This window comes from Pantherophis guttatus, chromosome 6 (assembly GCF_059756535.1).
Source record: "Pantherophis guttatus breed Tessera chromosome 6, ASM5975653v1, whole genome shotgun sequence".
NCBI lineage: Eukaryota > Metazoa > Chordata > Lepidosauria > Squamata > Colubridae > Pantherophis > Pantherophis guttatus.
This window is the reverse complement of record NC_142068.1, coordinates 93,355,453-93,376,057: the sequence shown is the minus strand read 5'-3', so window position 1 is coordinate 93,376,057 and position 20,605 is coordinate 93,355,453. Positions and strand designations below refer to the sequence as shown.

At 41.3% G+C, this 20,605-nt stretch overlaps 1 protein-coding gene across 8 annotated transcripts in view; it reads left to right on the top strand.

Moving 5' to 3' along the window:
* Positions 1 to 20,605, top strand: part of KAT6B (lysine acetyltransferase 6B) — a 116,199-nt gene that overhangs the window by 63,529 nt on the left and 32,065 nt on the right. For all 8 annotated transcript variants that reach the window (XM_060694137.2, XM_060694136.2, XM_060694132.2 and 5 more), the window contains exons 9-13: positions 515 to 636; positions 3,056 to 3,171; positions 4,037 to 4,178; positions 6,171 to 6,332; positions 15,642 to 15,735. In XM_060694137.2, coding sequence (XP_060550120.2) covers positions 515 to 636; positions 3,056 to 3,171; positions 4,037 to 4,178; positions 6,171 to 6,332; positions 15,642 to 15,735 — 636 coding nt within the window. The remainder of the gene's footprint in view (positions 1 to 514; positions 637 to 3,055; positions 3,172 to 4,036; positions 4,179 to 6,170; positions 6,333 to 15,641; positions 15,736 to 20,605) is intronic.

The window sequence follows — 20,605 nt, the reverse complement described above, 5'->3', positions numbered from 1 at the left end:
TTTCGGCATTTCATCTTCCTCTCTCCTCCATTGCTTTTTTTTTTTCCCCATGAAAAACATACACCCTGCTACACAAGGCTGAATCTGTACGATTGTGAAATTTATTCCTTCTATTTGTTTGGTTTGTTTAAAAACATGAGGGAAAAAACCCCCCCTGAATTCCTCTATTTCTAATCTACTTTTGATATTCTTTTTAAGATTAGGTTAATGCAAACTATGTGATGCGTTTTTATATTTAGAATTTCACAGGAGTAAGACGCATGAAAGGTGTCATAAGCATTTTAACAGATGTAACAAAAGACCTTGGCAGCATCTTTTAAATAATTTGCCCAGAGTTTCTTTTTTTTAATTGTCAAGGTACTTAAAATTGATAGATGTATTATCTCAGTAGAAAATTCAAGGGTTTGAAAGCAGGAACTGTCCAGGAAGAGAAACAGGATTTCCATTTTGTTAGTTTAATGCACTTTTTGCCCTCATGTTGGTGAAGAAATTCTCTGCTGATTTTAAACAACAGGTACAGAAATCAAAATAAGCATCAAACAAGAAAATTCAGACCTGTTTGTGGTGGGAAGCAAGAACTTTGTCACAGAAGAAGATTTGAACATGTTTAAACAGGCCCAGGAACTGGCAATGGAGGTAAGCAGGAGGGCAGGTGGCAGGCACAACGTCCTGGTAAACAGTAGTAGTAATTTTAATTGTGTTTCATTTAATTTAATTGTTTGATTCTCCTTGAAATTTAACATTGGTTAAATTTCAACCTGGTTTTTAAAAACATGATTTTTAAAATGTCTTAGAAGTGGTTAATTTTATTTATTTTATTTATTTATTTATTTATTTTATTTGGCTTATATGCCGCCCTATCTCCCAATGGACTCAGGGCGGCTCACAATAATAAAAACACAAGCCACAATACAAAATAAAATCTAAAATCTAAAAAATTTAAAATTTAACCCTTAAAACCCCATCAGTCCAGGTCGAGGGATTTGAAAAGCCAAGTTTTTAATTCACAGCGGAAGGTGCGAAGGTCAGGCGCTAATCGGAGCTCCAAGGGGAGTTGATTCCAGAGGGTGGGCGCACCCACAGAGAAGGCTCTACCCCTGGGGGCCGCCAGCCGACACTGTCTAGCCGACGGCACCCTGAGCAGGCCCTCTCTATGGGTGCGAACCGGGCGATGAGATATCGTTGCTGGCTGTAGGTGGTCCGCCAGATATCCTGGACCTAAGCCTTGTAGGGCTTTATAGGTCATCACCAGCACCTTGAATCTCACCTGGAGGGCAACCGGTAACCAATGCAAGCCGCGCAGGAGGGGTGTAACATGGGAGTATCGGGATTCTCCCATCACAACCCGCGCGGCTGCATTTTGCACCAGCTGAAGCCTCCGAGTGGTCCTCAAGGGCAGCCCCATGTAATTTTATTCTTTATTGTTGACCTTCTGCATTCTGATTTCATAAATGTAAACTTGAAACATATAATTATGTAATATAACATTGACGGGAATTTTATTGACGATGAGTTTGTCCCCCAGCTAAGAAATAGTCTCTTCTTTGGGCCGATATGCTCTATGCTGAATTTTTAAGTGTTTTTTCTCTTTGTTTCTAGTAATTGCTTTGTCTACAACAACTTTTGTTCGCTCATCTTAAAATTAGCCTGATTGTTTCTAATCAAGATCTCCTATCCTATGCATTGTCTGATTTTCCATTCAGTTTTCTTTTTCCAACTCTGACCTTGAATATGAAAATTAGAACAAGCTTAGATACTTTTAAAAGAGAAAAAGTTATTTGCAGGCAGTCCTTGACTTACAACCATTCGTTTAGTGACCGTTCAAAGTTACAATGGCTCTGGAAAAAGTGACTTATGACTGTTTCTCACACTTATGACCGTTGTAGTTTCCCCATGGTCACATGATCAAAATTTAGGCGCTTGGCAACTGGCTCGTATTTATGACGAGTGTCCTAACTCATGACTGTTCCAGGGTCATGTCACCGCCCTTTATAATCTTCCCAGCTGGCTTCCAACAGGGAAAGTCAATGGGGAAAGCCAAATTTGCTTAACAGCTTCATGATTCACTGCACACAACGGCAGTGACCTGTTTAACAATTGTGGCGAAAAAAGGTCATAAATGGGACACAGCTCATTTAACAACTGTCTTGCTTAGCAACGTAAATTTTGGACTCAGTTGTGGTCATAGGTCGAGGATCACCTGTACTAGGGCTAAGTAGCCTTCTTACATAGCTGTACTTAAGCTATTTGGCTGGACTAAACATTTACTCTCAATCCTTGGATACTAAGGAGATTTCATGTTTCTGTTGGAGTGACCACTGCCATTTTTAAATTGCTACCTGCAGCAAGGTACAGTAGTGGCCAAAATTGTGGAAATCTTTTGGGAAAAGTGTGTTTTCTAAAACTAGATAATAACACCATTTTTTTTTTTTTGGAGTTGTACCATAAAATTATATGTCAGTGGCAAGATAATTGAATCAAGAATGTAATGCAATACCTTTAATGAAGGATTTGCTATTAGAATAGCAGTTACAGTATAAAGAAAAAAAGTGAAACACATAGAAAAAACGAGATACACAAATTATTACCATGTCAGTTAATAGTTGGATAACCTTTAGTATGAATTACAGCCTTACAACGTCTTTCCATGGAGTGAACCAAGTCTTTTAGTTCTGCAGCTGTTATCATGTGAAACCAAGATTGAATGATGGCTTCTATTAACTGGGCTTTATTGCTGGGTCGCTTCTGACTAACAAGTTTCTTGAGTCGGCTCCATCAATTTTCAATTGGGTTAAGGTCTGGGCTATTCCCAGGCCATTCCAGCAGTGGAATAGGATTATCTTGAAACTCCCCAAAAAAGTGGTGTTATTAGCCATCAAACCTCAAAAATACACTTTTCCCAAAAGGTTTCCACAATTTTGGCCACTACTGTTATCTCCTAACCCCTAGTAGCAAACAATCATTGGGGGAAAAAGTATCTGAAATTGAACTATTGTGGAAGAAAAGGACTAGCTATTGTACACTGATACATTTTCTTAAAAACTGTCATTAATAGAAGATAGGTTGTAAAAATGGTGGAGAAGTAAATGGACGTTACCCTTCTGTGATAGAATTTGGAAAATATGAGATCCAGACTTGGTACTCCTCACCGTATCCACATGAATATGCAAGGTAAGAGAAGGCCCCTAAACATAGGAATGCCATATATGCATTTGCGGAGAACGGAAAGAAAATGTGATCCATACAGTGATGCGTTCAATACCACCCCATTGCGCCAATTATAGCTGCTACCATTTACAAGACGCCTCAGATTCAAAGACTAAGTAAAAGTTGAATTCTGTAGTATAAAACTCTGCTCCCGAAACCATATACGTTTGTTTCTAGCTCATTTATTGTCATTGAAATATTTTTTTAAAATGAGCTTGATTCTGCCCCCCCCCCCAAAAAACCCAACAATAAGTATCAAATTATGGTTCTGCTACTATCCAGTTCATCCAAACCTGTATTTCCGACAATCAGCTGTGCTGGGTGATTTATATTCGCTAGAAAACATTTGCTTTCTAGCGAATCTAAATCGCGCGGCACAGTTGTTCTCCCCCCCCTCGCTGTTCTACTTACCTTCTTAAGCCTCCTTTTTCCGCATGCAGCGTGTATTTGTTACGCAATGCGCATGCACACACTGTGTGCGTTTGGCACATACTGCGCATGCATGGGCGCACAGCATGCATTTGGCACGCAGCGCGCATGCGCGGGCAGCAAACCAGTGGCAAACCGGGGAGGATTTCACCACTGGCTCCAACTGAACTAATACAATATTTATAGGGAGTTGTGCAGTTGTAGCATTCCTTTGGGCTGTATATTATTAAATGGGTATTTGATTATTATCAATGTAAGCAACTCATTTTATTCCAGGCATGGCAGAATATCTGTTTTAATCTTTTCTTCCTGTCTCTTTAATTCATCTGGAAGAAATAAAGGTGACTTATAATTTGTTTAGAGCATTTGATACTGATACTCTGATTTTAAACTTCAACAGACTATCAAAGCTTTTCTTGTGTGAATTCTGTCTTAAATACATGAAAAGTAAAAATATCTTGCTAAGGCATGGAAAGAAGTGTGGCTGGTTCCATCCTCCAGCCAATGAGATCTACAGGAGGAAGGACCTTTCCGTGTTTGAGGTAGGTGATATTCCATAGTCCTCAGTAAGTACTGTGGGTGGCTGAAGATTATAGATACCTATGCAATATTTTTGAGCTGTGTTTTCCTCGGATTATTAGAGTCTATCCCAGTGATGGTTAACCTTTTTGGTGCCGAGTGCCCCAAGCGCGCATGTGCATGTGTGAATGCGCGTGCCCGAAACCATAAAATGCAATGCGAGCATCCCCCACGCATGTGCCCTTCCCCCCCTCACCCATTTTTGGCTTCCAGGTTGGTGCAGGAGGCTTTCCAGGCCCAAAACGGGGCATGGGGGGGCCTCGCACTGTCCCCCCTGCGCCCCATTTTGGCTTCCAAGTTGGTGCAGGAGGCCTTCCAGGCCCAAAATGGGGCACGGGGGGGTGGCACACACACACACGCGCGCGCGAACTCCCAAAATGCAATGCGAGCATCCCCTGTCCATGCGACCCGGCCCCCATGCATGCGCAGCAGAATCCCGAAGACCAGTTGACCGGCGGGAGGCATACACATGCGTGGTGGAGCCTTGCTGGGGCGACGGATGGCGTACCCGCAGGGAGGACTCTGTGTGCCACCTGTGGCACACGTGCCATAGGTGCACCATCACGGGTCTATCCTAATAGGTTTATTGTACAGCGACATATAATTCTTAATCTTTCCAAATCTTCAGTCTACTTCACATTGACTGTTTCCAGCAGAAAGACTTTTGCTGCTGTTATGGTTTCCTAGTTCCTTTCTTGGCTTCCAGATTAGTTCATTAATATGAATGGTGTTCATTGTTTATTTATAAATAACTTATCCCCTGTTGAGAAATGGATTGACAATGAACGTAAAGGTCATTGTTTAGACTGGCATCAGCCTACACATATCATTGGCATCCTTTGTACAATTGATGGGGTCATTTTTCAATGAAATAAAACAATGGGGGAGGGGAAATGAGCTGGTGTTTGGCTTCCTACCATTCTAACGCTTCGGTTTTAAAATTGTAGTAGTATATTAAAAAAGCAGTATCTTAAAACAATTTTTAGTTGCCGAGTATTTCAGGCGTTTTATAGCTACCTTATTTTATTCAAGTTAATTGACCAGGTTTTTGTTTGTTTGTTCATAATACCCAATGTATTTTAGCTTCTGTTTCTATTAATGCATTTTTCCCCTATTGTCATACTAATAATACTTTGATATATTTTATAGAAACATTTTTTTGTATTCTTACCTGGAATATATGTAAATCTTTATGGCTTACTGGTCAGTGGCCAAAATATAAGCTATTAATATATGAGAGGGCAAAAATTCATACAAAAATGACAGAAGAATTTCCTAATTCTTAAAAGAGATATAAGAATGTATTTAGGATCAAGTAAATTTCAATCAGAGACCCAATTTAGTATAGTAATTAAGGCATCAGGCTAGAAACTGGAAGACCATGAGTTCCCAGCAAGTTCACCCTGGGCCAGTCACTCTCTCTCAGCCCTAGGAATCAGGCAATGACAAATCACTTCCAAAATCTTGTCAAGGAAACTGCAGGGATATGACAGTCGCTAAGAATCAAAACTGACTTGAAGGCCCCAAAAATAAATAAATAAAATAACCAAACCCCAAAACAAATTCAATCTTGCTGAACGAGTATGGAGCTGTCATTGTATTGAACGTGGAAACCTTTCATCGTGTAATCTTATCATCTTGAATTCTATCTGAAAGCCACTCTAAAACGTGCCAAATTAGATTCTTATTTGCAGATATAACGGTACAGAAAGTGAGAGTAATGCTACGTTGTACTTAAGGCTGTTAAGCTTATTAAAGCTTAACATATCTTAAATAATGTGCCCTCGGAGTTGACGTCCAATTAGAGAAAATGAACAAAAAAAAAAGAGAAGAAGCTAAATTTGGATTACCTTGTGTACATTTCATCGGAGGAATGGCACAGATATTTCCTTGTAGAGTTGCGTTGAGCTGCTGTTATGCTAAGATAACTGATGTGAAAATTCTTTCCTCCGTAGGTTGATGGGAATATCAGCAAGATTTATTGCCAAAACCTTTGCTTGTTAGCAAAGCTCTTTCTTGACCACAAAACCTTATACTATGATGTTGAGCCATTCCTTTTCTATGTTCTCACCAAGAATGATGAGAAAGGGTGCCACTTAGTTGGATACTTCTCGAAGGTAAACGTTTGATCTTACCATTACCAGAGTGTCTTGCCTTTTATGCAGAATGTTTGTTGGGAAATGGCATTTCAAATGGGAAGGAACACATTTTTTTTCCTGTTTGAAAATAATGATGCTGTTATCCTTTTAAAAAAGTGTTCTGAAAGACATTGGATTCAGGTCAAAAATACAGGGGACACAGATCCCTTAAATCGCCCATGTTTGAAGCAAAATCTGACAGTATACCGTATTTTTCGGAGTATAAGACACACCTTTCCCCCCCCAAAAGGGGGTGAAAATTTAGGTGCATCTTAAACACTGAATGTAGCCCCGCCCACCCACTGGCCCCCACCCTTTGGCCTCTGCCTCCCAGCAGTTACCTCCTTGCAAGCAAACAGCAAGAAAAAAGAAGCTTCTTTCAGCTTCAGCACAACATAATTAGCACAAGTTGATTGGATCGGCATCCCGACTCTCTGCTGATTTGCTCTCAGCTGTTTTGCTCAGGGCTCTGCTGCTTGCTGCAAAGAGGTAAATTGCTGGGAGTAGATTTTTTTTTTCCTTGTGCTAATCAAGCTATGCTGAAAACGAAAATGAAAGTAAAGCAGGCTGTTTGCTGCAAAGAGGCAAAATTGCTCAGAGGCAGAGGGAGATTTCTTTTTCTTCTTTTCCTCACCAAAAAAGGTAGGTGCATCTTATACTCTGGTGCGTTTTATACTCCGAAAAATACGGTAATAATGTTTGTTCAGAGGAGGTGCTGCCTTCAGCCATTTAACTCTCCCTTACTTTATTGAGTTGCCTGTTTCATATAATTTGTCACTTGCATATAGTATGTTCGATCTGTACTTCCCTCATTAGTTACCTGGAAGAAATGGGATAAAATTATTTTTTTTAAAAAATTAAGTAACTGGGTTTCGCAATCCTAGAACCTCAGACCAGATTTAAAGCTACGTTTTGTGAAATCTAGCTCCCCAAAACCCAAGAACTGCTATGGACCCATGATCCGAAACAATATTTTTGCCACCGTCTTGCCTATTTACGCCTCCCTTTTCCAGCCTCCCACCCATGTTCTTCTTTCTTTTCAGGCTCAGATGAAGAGGATGCAGTGTGTGGGACCAGCAAAGTTGCCCCAGATTATCCCTGGTCCGGCATTGCCTTACGAAGTGTCTGAGCCTTACTCTATTGCTAAAGGAGTCCTGCTGTGAGTTGATCCATAGCTGTTTGTTGCTTAGATTTGTAGTTAGCAGGATGGGTTAAACAGAGGGAGGGAGTTATCTTCTAGCACTCGTCTTCATCTGTTTGCTGATTGGCCAGGAGTGACCACAGGGGCAGGGCCCAAAAAGTCAAGGTGTCAGCCGTGACGGTGTGATTGAAGTACGTAGAAAAGGATGGGACTTCAATGGCACAAGTACTGGCGCTTCTTGACTTCTTTGGTCTCTTCCCATACGGACTCCCCTGTCAAAGATTATTTCTTTTTTTTTCTTTTTAAATTTCATGAAGTGTTTGCGTTCCCTTGCTCTACCTGAATACATTCCAGGGTGTTTTACAGAATAGTACAAAGAGATATATGTTTACGTGGCAGAATAGCAAAAGACTGGAATTATGTAAATTTCAAGGAGTTCTGAACCGAGAAGTGCTAAAAATAAGGAATAAGTCGTCACAATATGAGATTCCCGCCAGCCGTGAGGCTGAAAGATATCAGCAGTTGCTTAGCAGGAGATGCTCGGTGAGAATAAAACAGGCCGAATGTTACAAAAATGATGAGGGCATGATACTTTGTCCAAAATGGTGTCTTCTCAATAGCAGAAAAGACACTTGGACCAAGGTGGTTGAACATAAAATTTTTATGTGCTATTTTCTATCAAGTCCCAGATATAAAGAGGGGACTTCAAGAGAGGACCAGCTGTTGGTGTACAAAGGTACAGAAACATAAATACAGGTAGTCCTTGACTTACGACTATTCATTTAGTGACCGCTCAAAAGTTACAGCAGCACTGAAAAAAGTGACTTGCAACTGGTCCTCGCACTTTACAACTGTCACACCATCTCCATGGTCACGCGATCAAAAATTGGGCACCTGGTAGCTGGCATGTAAACGTCGTAGTTTCCCAGGGTCATGTGACCACCATTTGAGACCTTCCTCAGTTGTCTTCTGGCAAGCAAAGTCAATGGGGGAAGCAGGATTTACCCAACTGCCACTCCTGTTCATTTAACAATTGCTATGATTCACTTAGAGGACGCGGTGGCTCAGTGGCTAAGGCGCTGAGCATGTCGATCGAAAGGTCGGCAGTTCAGCGGTTCGAATCCCTAGTGCTGCGTAACGGGGTGAGCTCCTGTTACTTGTCCCAGCTTCTGCCAACCTAGCAGTTCGAAAGCATGTAAAAAATGCAAGTAGAAAAATAGGGACCACCTTTGGTGGGAAGGTAACAGCGTTCCGGGCGCCTTTGGCATTGAGTCATGCTGGCCACATGACCACAGAATTGTCATCAGATAGCACTGGCTCTTCGGCTTTGAAACGGAGACGAGCACTTTCCCCTAGAGTCGGGAACTATTAGCACATATGTGCAAAGGGAACCTTACCTTTATGATTCCATTAACAACCATGGCAAAACAGATCATAAAACGGGGTGCAACTCACTTAACCAACTGCCTTGCTCAACAGTCTCAGTTTGGTCCTAAGTCCAGGACTACCTGTAATAAAACCAGCCATTCTTGCTGAAAATCAGTGTTGATCCCCACAATCTAAAATGCACTGCAGCTTGGTGCCTCTTAATATTTTCCAAAGAAAATATTAAAATATTCCGAAAGAAAATATTCCAAAGAAATGAATGATTTCAAACCTTGCTTGGACTTTTTTCATTTCATTTTTTTGTTTTGTTTTTGAAGACTGGACAGTCACCTGTCTGAAACGGTATAGGATCTCCTGCTTGAGCAGGGTGCTGGACCTTCCAGCTCTATTCAGAGACATTGTGGACACCTTCACGGTAGTGCTTAGAGGTCGGGCTACGTATTGTAGCCCCGTCAAAAGCTGCAGTACGAGTCTCAACTCTTCTGCACTGGACGAGTCTCGGCAGTTTAACCCATCTTGTTGGCTACTGATTTAAGCAACAGCTCCATAGGATTCAGGGCATCTTAGGCTTCTCTGCTCGTCCCAGGCACTCCAACCTTCCATCTGGATTTGCCCCTAAAAGGAGAGGGAAAAATGTGGCTTATATGAAGGGTAAGTTGTAAGTAAGCACAGATGAATGACATTGTACGTAATTGTTCCTCATTGTAGGACGAACCTATTAAGACCCTGGCCGCAGGTGCCATTTTTCTGGCTTTGTGGAACTCGACTCAATTTAGCTTCGTATCTGGTCTTAACTTGGTCCGTTTCTTAAAATTCTTCTTTTTGAAATGGGAATATAACCTGGCAGTGATGGCATTCTCTCCCAATGTTTTTATGTTTGCTTTCCACATGAAGTGTGGGATAGCTGACACACGATCACTCCCTTTGATTACGTTTCAATATGTGCACATCAGTTTTTCCTCTTTCGGTGAAAATTCTTGAGTTCTATCGTACTGTATTTGTTAATAAAGACAAACGGAAATACTCATAGTAATAATGGTGCAAATTAATAATGAACTGATAATAAATGATAAGGGCGCAAATTAAAGAGTGGGTTTTTAAATTACGCAGAAGGCTCCTTTTTCCTGAGTTATGTGTGAAAACCCCCTGCCGCAATTTCTCATGAAAGATGTCCATCGCAGGAGGAAGCTGTGACAGTGTTCCAATATGCACTGAAAAAAATTACATTGGAATGGGGAAAAAAATGGCACTATGGGTAGGTAAAAGTGCCTGTGGCACCCGTGTGCCTTCAGATGTTGTTCTTAGTATTCAAAGCATCGCCTGGCATTCTTCTTCTTCTTCTTCTTTTTTTTTTAATAGTATTTCAATTGAAAACTAGAAGCTGGCATACTTCTCTAACCATTTTTATTTACATAAATGCCTCTGGGCCTCCAGATAGACTCTCAAGATTTGCTTGAAAAAGAAGTATTAGAAAACTGCAGCCCAGGGCTTGGTTTAGGAGTGTATCCATTTGATTTACTAAGATTAAGAGCCCGCGGTGGCACAGTGCTTAGAATGCAGTATTGCAGGCTACTTCTGCTGCCTGCCAGCTGCCTGCAATTTGGCAGTTCGAATCTCACCTGGCTCAAAGTTGACTCAGCCTTCCATCCTTCTGAGGTGGGTAAAATGAGGACCCAGATAGTTGGGGGCAACATGCTGACTCTAAACTGCTTAGAGGAGCTGTAAAGCACTGTAAAGCGGTATATAAGTCTAAGGGCTATTGTTATTGCTGTCCAGAATTGGGGGGAAGATACCTATAAGCAAGATAGCGGAAGAGCTGGGGCCAAGAAGCTCCAACCTTGGCAACTTCATGATTTGTGGATTTCAATTCCCAGAATTCCTCAGCCAGACACCTGGGAGTTAAAGTCTGTAAATTGCCAATTTTGGAGACCCCTGCACTAGGCCAAAAATGAACTCCTCCCTCAAAATATGGGATTGGGAATTTAGCCTACCCATGGCTATAATGTCCTCTGGGCTGGCCTACATGAGGTGACGAGCAGCTGCAATTCTAAAACATGCGTTTCGTTTCAACATAGGAGGTTTAGTAAGGTGTTCTTTTCCTGTCTTCCATTGAGTGGTTCATCTCTGAGATGATGCACCAGCCACTCTGAAAGCCCAACTGCAAATGCTGCAGCAGTGGTGCCCACACATGTCTGCCCGACATGTGGCAGAACAGTCCATGCCCGTAAAGGCCTTACCAGCCACCTGTGGACACACTGTGGACAGCCCACAACCTGCTAGATGTCAAGATCCTTTTTGAACACGATGGGCAAACATCATCATCTCAGAAACAAAAATGGTGGGTGGGCCACTTCTCTTTCTTCCAAAACCCATCACCCGCCCAATTTTGCACAACTTTCTGAGTCCTGAATAGGATCACCCAAACGCATTAGAATCTCTTTGGAGTTTCGCCGCGCCATTGCTTTTGGGACTGAGTTCTGCAGCCCTGCATTAGAATTAGAATTAGAATTATTTACTGGCCAAGGGTGATTAGACACACAAGGAATTTGTCTCCTGCGCATAAGCGCTCAGTGTACATACTGTATTGATGGATCATTATCATAGTCATTGTAAAAATACATTCATACATTATTCCTCAACATGAATGAAACAGCATAAAACAAAAAAAGGCACAGACCAGAAGTTACTGAATGTCTTCTTTGCTTTTTTCTGCATTTCTCAACTCCAACAACTGTAAAGGTGTGTGGACTTCAGCTCCCAGAATTCCTCAGCCAGCATGCTGGCTGGGGAATTCTGGGAGTTGAAAGTCCACATATGGAGAAATGCTGGATGTTCTGCATTCCAAATTCGTCCCCTCTTCTTTTGCTTGGCTGGTTCCAGCTTCTTCTCCCAATTGTTAGAAGTCTGACAGAAGGACCATCTGTTCACTAGAATAAATAGATTCTTAACATCTGATTTAAAAAAAAAAAAACCCTGAGCAAATCTTAATGAAATATAGTTTGCTTGTTATCTATTCACAACTACCAGTTTATTCAAGGGGTTTCTAATTTGCATTTTGTCTGCTTCGGAGTACACCAGATAGATATTCTGGGCACTTTTGTTCCATCATTTACATTAATTAATTTATTTCCTTACTCTTTTCATTCCTTTTAAAATTTGAGAGTCTGATGACCATTTTGTTTTACTGATTCTGAGTATTTTATTTGCATTTTATATATCAAAAGTCTTCAAACTTGGCAGCTGTAAGACTTCAACTCCCACCCAGCTCTGCTGGCTGGAGAATTCTGGGAGTTGAAGTCCATGAGTCTTAAAGCTGCCAAGTTTGGGGACCCCTGATATAGATCTACATATACAAGGAATCATCGACTTACAACAGTTCATTTAGTGACTTCACAATTACAACGGCACTGGAAAATGTGACTTATGACCATTTTTCACACTTACAACCATTGCAGCATTCCCATTACTAACTTAATAACTGCAGCGGTTCACTTAATAACTATGGCTTGAAAGGTCGTAAAATGGGGCAAAATTCACTTAACAAGACTTGTGGACTTTAACAACAGAAATATTGGGCTCAATTGTGGTCGTAAGTTGATGACTGACTCTCTCTCTCTCTCTCTCTCTCTCTCTCTCTTCCATCCATCCATCTATCATCTATCTATCTCCATCTATCCTCCCTTTCTTTCTTTCTCTTCCTATTCTTCCACTCTCATCTATCCATCTATCCATTCATCATCCATCCATCCATCCATCATCTTTCTATATCTATCCTCTCTATCTATCTCTAGAGATAAAGATATCTAACAATAAAGAAGCGAAAATCCATTTATGGATAAGATATTGGGGGGGGGGTTGAGGGTGGAAATAAAAAACGATCTCAAGTATAATATAAAGATTAAAGTTCCCTCTGAATTGAACTCAGCTATACTCCAAGTAGCCACTCCAGGTAGCTTTTCTTGTTGACAGTGCAGAAGGGCTCTGCTTGGTCTTGTGTGGGTAGTTTTACGATTTCCAATTCTACTCTGCAGCCCTGGGATTTCCTTCATTCAAGTATTCACCAAGATTTGTTTGTTTGTAAGTAGGAGCCAATAGCTTTCATGCTTTCCTTTAGAGCAGGGGTCTCCAACCTTGGCAACTTTACGACTTGTGGACTTCAATTCCCAGAATTCCTCAGCCAGCGCATGCTGGCTGAGGAATTCTGGGAGTTGAAGTCCACAAGTCGTAAAGTTGCCAAGGTTGGAGACCCCTGCTTTAGAGCAATCTTGGTCTATTTCCCCAAGAGCCAATTTCTGTCTTACTGCTGTCATTGTTCAATTAAAACAACAACATGCCCTGTAATGAGCACCAGCCAGCCATTTACCTCAAGTTAACTCACTCACTCAAAATTCCTCACTTTGTAGAAATAATGGGCTATTTCCCATTGATGAGGAAGAGCAGACATATGAGCTATCAGTTAGGCACACTAGGCAAATGCTGATATGTGTGTGTGTGTGTAAAAAAAATCAAGATGGCTTTTCTGCCTGCCATCTTGGTTATTTTGATCAATGGGCCAATTAGAAAACCTTGTTGACACTGTTTAGATTTTCTCGTTATTTTTGTTTCTTTGTTCACTTTTTTTTATTTTGAATGTTTTGAATAAAAACATTGGTGTTTTGGAACACTTGCTCCAAATATTGCAGGTATAAAAAATATTGCAGGAAAACATGTAAGTGTCAGGAATGTTGCTTAAATGTGAAATGCTACATGAGTCAGATTTCACTAAGGGCCTTATTCAGGACAACGCCAAAAAATACATTTTGTTAGGCTCTGTCCTCTTGGCAGAAGAAGGAATCGTGAGCCAATTCATTCAGCGAACGATGTGAACAAAGTTCTTAAGAGGATCAGAAGCTACGTAGATCTCTGAAAGTAATTATGCTAAGTGGCTTGCAGATTTCCTTTAGACACTGAATTCATAAAATTGCAGATGGGAATAGATAGCCATTGAAAAGTGAACCAATAAATACTGTGCCAGAAGAGGACCAGGCCTGCCTAAGTACAAATTTATATCGGGCACAGTTGTGAGTTCGTTCTATTGATTCCTTTTGCGTAAGAAAAGATAGTAAATTATACTAAATTGGGCATGATGGACAGCTTTCCTGGATGGAGGACTACCATTCTTTTTTTTTCCTGAGTGGCTGGTTGGTAGGTTGTAGATTGTCATCAAAGGAGGGACTGATGAAGATGGCTCTGCTGTCCTGTGGGTGGATGGAGAGAGGGAATGAAGGCTTTGGAGTCCCACCCACCCCCTCTTTCTTTTTGTAGTTTACTCTGAGAGGCATAATTCCCAACATTCAGAGGTTTTGCCACCGAATTTCATGGATGGCATCTCAGGAGCCACAAATAGGGTGCTGGGACCCATCTGCAGCCGGAGAGGTTGTCCACTCCTATTTCCGAAGGACCATGGATGTAGCCGGTCATCTCATAAGCTCCATTTTGCTTTCCTGGTTTTCCTCTTATCCCACACTCACTGATCTCCTATGTGTGTGGGGGGAGGTAAACTTCCCACCCGCCACAGTGACACAAACACTCCCCTCCCCTTTCTGGTTCTAGAAGACTCCAGGTGGCAAGTTTCATGATTTTGGTTTACTAGTAAGATATTCCCTTGAACCAACTTTTCCTTACCCTGGCTTCAATCACATGGTAAGGACAATGGTGTTGTCAGGCCTGGAAGCCATCTTTTGCATTGGGCCTTCAGGCCTGCCACATTTACTACTGTGGGAACCTGGGAGGGGGGATTGTATGGAACCAGGGTGATATGTAGTCATAATAATATTCCTTTCTCAGAGAGTCAAGGACATCTTGCCCTGCACCTGGATGGTTGGAACTGGGAGGCATCTCCAGTTGGGACAGTGCTTGGATTGGACCATGTGATGGACTTGTGGGTGTTGGGCAGGGACTTGGACTTTCCTTTGAGTGGGGAAAACCTGGAAGCTTTCAGATTCGGGTTTTCCTAGATGTACCAATATGACATCTCTAATAAAATAGAACTTTGAGGAAACTCAAGCCTTGGAGTTTTCTTTCGTTGGAAGGGGTTACTTGGAACCCTGATAAGCGTCTTAGCACCATGGAAGGTTCCCTCCTGTAGACAGGGCTCTCTAAAAGATCTTTTTCAACACATGTGAACCCCTGACCAATCATAGAAAGTGTCCCAGGATCTTATTTGAGATTAGCTTCCTACAGTCTCTGTAGGAGACATTTTTGGAGGAATTTTTATTTTGTCTGATCTTGGGTGATGTTCCAAACAGAACTGGTATGCTTAAGATTCCAGAGTATAACTTTATTGTAGATAAACAGTTGTGCCAGGCAATGTTGGCGGATGAAATAAAGTAGTCGTTTTGATACACGTGGCCTTTGATCCACCCTATATGAATGAATGCTTTGGGGTGGGGGGGTTACCTCTTTTGCATAATTCCTATGGGGGGAAAATGGGGAAGGATAAATATCCATCTTCTCCCCCCACACACACACTTTTTTTTTTAATTTGATCGCACAGTTCCTTTCGGATTCGTCCCCCTCCCAGTTCTTCATTCATAAAACACGGAATCTTTCGAGTTTTGGTCTCCTTTGCCTTGTTCTGCTTTCTGAGGCATAGCGTAATCTCAGTTTTCACCTGTTGCTTTCTGGGATAATGTTCGAAGTTGAACACGGGGTGGGGGGTGGGGGCAAAAGCAGCCCCTTCACGGTATTTTCAGCTGTCTCCCCTGTTTCCTCTTTTCCAGGAAAAGCTCTGCCAGCAGAAGTACAACGTCTCCTGCATCATGATCATGCCCCAATACCAAAGGCAAGGATTTGGGAGGTTCCTCATCGATTTCAGTAAGTGAAGGGCTGCCTTTGCATTCCTTTGAATTTGGGAAGTGGATATTGCAGTGGGAAACCAGCAAGAGCAACGGTGCTTTTCTGTGCATAGATAATCGGCTTTTCTGTACCTAATTGCATCCGGGCAGAATAAGTCTATTAAAAGAAACATCTAATCCTGTGTATATACCTGAAGCAGCAGACGCCCTCTCCCTTCGCAGGGATATTAGCTCTCGGTGTTGTTAGGTTGAACGAATTGTCTAAATTGCATTCCTTTCACATTGTTCATTAATACTGAGAGAAGCCGTGATTTGTCATTAAAGTAAGAAGGTAATTTAGGGCCTTCTTCAGTTCCTAGATTTCTTTTTAGCGTAAAGTGTACCTTAGTTGAGCAGTACTTAAAACGGAGCATAACGTTTTAGGCTTTTGTTCCTTTCAAAAACGTAATTGTCTCCTGTCTGAAAGAGATAATACTTCTTGGAGCACGCTGTAAAAAACGGTATATCCTGATTTTAATTTTTTTTTTTTTTAAATCACGCACTTAGCCAGCCGGCGGATTTTGAACAGCTCAAATTATTACCTCTACTGCTTCTGTATAGTTTTTATCGAAAGGCAGGAAAACAAAACGTAACCAATAAACAGACTAAACGTCTGTTTATACTCGATTTCATTGAGGGCTGCATCAGGGTTGTGTTTGACCTTGGGTGGCTGGGGTGAGCGTGGCCAGCTCAACATCACTCGTGTGAGGGGTTCCTGTGGTGGCCCAAGTGTTCTGTCAGTGAAAATGGACTCCCGAACTCTGTTTTTGGCTGCGATGGACTCCTGCAACCCTCTGCCAGTGAAAACTGAGCTCGGGAGGGTTGCCTGCAGCCCTCCTGAGCTCCATTGTCCCTGGCAGAGGCACAGCGGGCCGGTCTTTTGCTGTTACCATGGCGGCCCTGCGGGCCAGATCTAAGCACCCTGCGGGCCTTAAGTTCAACACCCCTGGTTTAAACCATGCAGTTAAAAAACAAACAGCAGTAGATGCAAGCATTTCGTACTGACTAGTCAATACCAAACTTATAATAACACGGTTAAAAGCGACATAGAACATAGGGTCTAGCGAGAGCGTTATTTAAACATACAACGTATGCGGAGACCAGCCCATGACAAACCCACGGAAGGTGTAGATTGACGTACAGTTGTTTCTGCACACCCAAAGGAGGTTTCAATCTATTGATGACAACCGCTTCGGCGAAATGTATAACATCAAGAGTTCCTGTGGCGCAGCAAAACTTTGAATGCAGTGTTTGAATCGACTTGGTGACCCGTAGCTACCATGCCTCCCTGAAAATAAGACCCTGTCTTATATTTTTTTAACCCCGAAATAAGCGCTTGGCCTTATTTTTGGGGAGGTCTTATTATTTTGGGGTGCATGGAGCAAGATGGGGCTCCTCTTGCCATCTTACCTGAATTCCAGCTGTGTCTCCCTAACTCTAACCAGAGGAAATGGCGGGGACCGGCTGCGCATGCATTTAAATATTTTGGGGGGAGGGCTTATTTTGGGGGGAGGGTTTATTTTAGCACATGCGCTCAAAAGCCTGATTGGGCTTATTATCAAGGAATGTCTTATTTTTGGGGAAACAGGGTAGTATATGTCTCGCGATAGCAGAAGAAGACATTTTGTGGCCATGGTTTGCAATTTAGATTAAAGGTTGTGTTGTCACTAAGAAAGAACAAAGACAATAAAATGCATGAACAAACAAATGTTCATGCATTTTATTCTCAGGGGACAGATGGCACAGGTGGGATACTGTCATCCATAGTGTACGTAATGCAGGTCAGAATGAAACTTCAGAAAGGGATGTTCCAGGCGCCAGGAAGTAGGCTCAGGTGGGGAGATGGGAAGAGTTCCAGGCAGAGGCAAGATCTTCCAAGGGAGTTATGGTCCCGTCCAGAGGTGGGTGTCACATAATGTAACAATCGGTTCGCCCAGCACCGAAAATATGAGCGTGTGCGCGGCTTCAAAAACACGGCAACCATATAGGATAGGATAGCGCCAGGGCAGGTGGGTGGGACCAGCAGCTGGTCGGAACTACCGGTTTACCCTAACCGGCCCAAACCGGCAGCGGCCATTTTTCATCGTTACGGCCTTCATAGCATCCCCAAGGCCATGTGATCAAAATTCAGATGTTTGGCAACTGGTTCATACTTAATGACCGTTGCTGTGTCCCAGGGTCACGTGATCACCTTCTGTGACCTTTTTTCATCGTTCTTCTCAATTAGCAACTTTTTAGTATTCTTTAAAGTAATTCTTTTTTTTTTTATTGAGTTTTAAACAGAGATATAAAGACAATACAAAAAATACAAAGACATTACAAAGACAAACGAGTTCCCACCACCAACCTACCCACACCAAACTTTACATATATGTTTTGATCATCATCAGAATATATATTGCTTTATAAGTTAATATATAAGTAATACATTGTCAATTTGGATGTTTTAGATTAGAAATAATCTTGCATCTTCTCTTTATTTATTTCCGGTTTTATTTTTTCTATCCTATTTTCTTTCATCTATATTTGTACTGATTTTCTTTTCTAGCCATTGATACCACTGGTGCCATACAAGATAGAATTCACTTTCTTCTTTATCTTGGAGTTCTAGTGTCAGTCTATCCATTTCGGCACATTCTGTTATCTTCGAGATTAGTTTGTCTTTGGTTGGGAGTTGATCTGATTTCCAATTTTGCGCAAACAGTAACCGTGCTGCTGTCAAGATGTGTATGATGAGGTATTTTGTCTCTTTGTTGTGTTGTGTTGTTATCATTCCAAATAAAAAAAATTCTGGAGTGTTTTCTACTTGTTGGTTTATTATTTCTTCAATAATTTCCTTTGTGTCCTTCCAATATTGTTGGGCCTTTGTACATTTCCACCAGGCATGGTAGTATGTCCCCTTTTTTGTTTTGCACTTCCAACAGCATGGGGAGGTGTTTGGATATATTTTGGCTAGTCTGGCTGGTGTTAGGTGCCATCTGTAAAACATTTTTATGAGGTTTTCTTTATAGGGTATGGCTCTTGTCATTTTGATGTTCTGTTTCCACAATTTCTCCCAGTTTGCCAGTTGAATGTTGTGCCCTATGTCCCTGGCCCATCTTATCATATTTTCTTTTACTGTTTCTTCCAGTAATTTATATCTAAGTAAGTACTTATATAATTTGGTTATCATTTTTTGTTCTGGGCCTTGTAAAATCTTATCCAATTCGTTCAAATTATTCGAGATTCCATATTGCTTTTTGTCTGCTATGTGTCTTGAGTGTATTTGAGTATAGGGCCACCAATCGATATTTATGCCGGAGTTTTGGAGTTGCTGTCTTGAAATGAGTTCGCCTTCATGATTCAGTAAGTCTTGGTACCTCATCATTTTTCCTATTTGGAGAGTGTTCGGGTATATCAATGCTTCCATCGGGGACCACCATTTTGGTATTTTAGTATAGTGAGTTCTCTTAATATCCTGCCAGATCTTGAATAATGAAGCTCGAATTATATGACATTGGAAGTACATGTGTCTTTTATCCGATCCGTCCCATAAGAAAGCGTGCCATCCTCTTATTAAGTCAAAGCCTTCTAAATATAAAGTTCTTTTGTTGTCGAGTTCCATCCATTCTTTAATCCAGGTCAATCCTGATGCCTTATAGTAGAGTTCCCAATCTGGTGTTGCTAGACCTCCTTTGTCCCGTGAATCCTGTAGGGCTTTGATTTTAATTCTGGCCTTCTTTCCCTGCCATATGTAGTTCATTGTTGTTTTGTTGAGGTTCTTAAAGAAATCTCTTCCGGGGTGTATTGGTATCACTTGATATAAATATAGTACTCTTGGTAATATATTCATTTTTATTGAGGCAATTCTGCCCATCAATGAGAGTTGTAATCTACTCCAAATTTCTAAGTCTTTTTTGATTTGTTTTAACAATTTGGTATAATTATCTTCTTTAATTGTAGTTGCTTTTGCTGTCAGCCAAATACCTAGGTATTTTATTTTCTTTACTATTTGAAGTCCTAATTCTTGTTCTAATTTCAACTGTTGTGTTTGGGTCATATTCTTCGTCAATACTTTCGTCTTCTGCTTATTTATTTTGAGGCCCGCAACTTCCCCGTATTCCTCTATCATTGTCATCAACCTGGTTCCAGATCGTATTGGGTTTTCCAATATGAAGTTCACATCGTCTGCAAAGGCAAGTAATTTATACTCCTCTCCCCGAATCTTAAGGCCTTCTACGTCTTCTTCCTTCCTGATTTCCGTTAGTAAAACTTCCAGTGCGATTATAAATAATAGAGGTGACATGGGGCAACCTTGTCGTACGCCTTTCTGAATGTCAAAAGTTTGTGTCATGTCACCATTTATTGCAATTTTGGCTGTTTGACAGGAGTAAATCTTTCTTATCAATTTAAGGAATTTCTCTCCGCAATTCATTAATTCAAGTTGTGATGTAAGAAAGGACCAATTTAAATTATCAAAGGCCTTCTGGGCGTCGAGAGATATTAAAGCTATTTCCTTATCTATTTTCTTATCGTAGTATTCCAGTATATCTATGATCGTTCTCAAATTATTTTTAATCTGCCTCCTGGGTATGAAGCCGTTTTGGTCTGTATGTATGTATTTATGAATTATTGTTTTAAGTCTCTGCGCTCTTTAAAGTAATTCTTAAGGTCCAGCTCCTTAGGCGTCTTCAGAGAAAGGAGAAGCTTACAGTCCCAAAGCAACTTCTTCTTTTTTTCTTTTACCTTTTGACTTGGTGCTGCTACAATGGTGCTGAAAAGGTTACTTTATGACTGATCCTCGCATCCTGCGATCCCATGATTGCCATTCGCGCACTTCACAGCCAGTGCTGTGACCCAGGCCCAAGTAG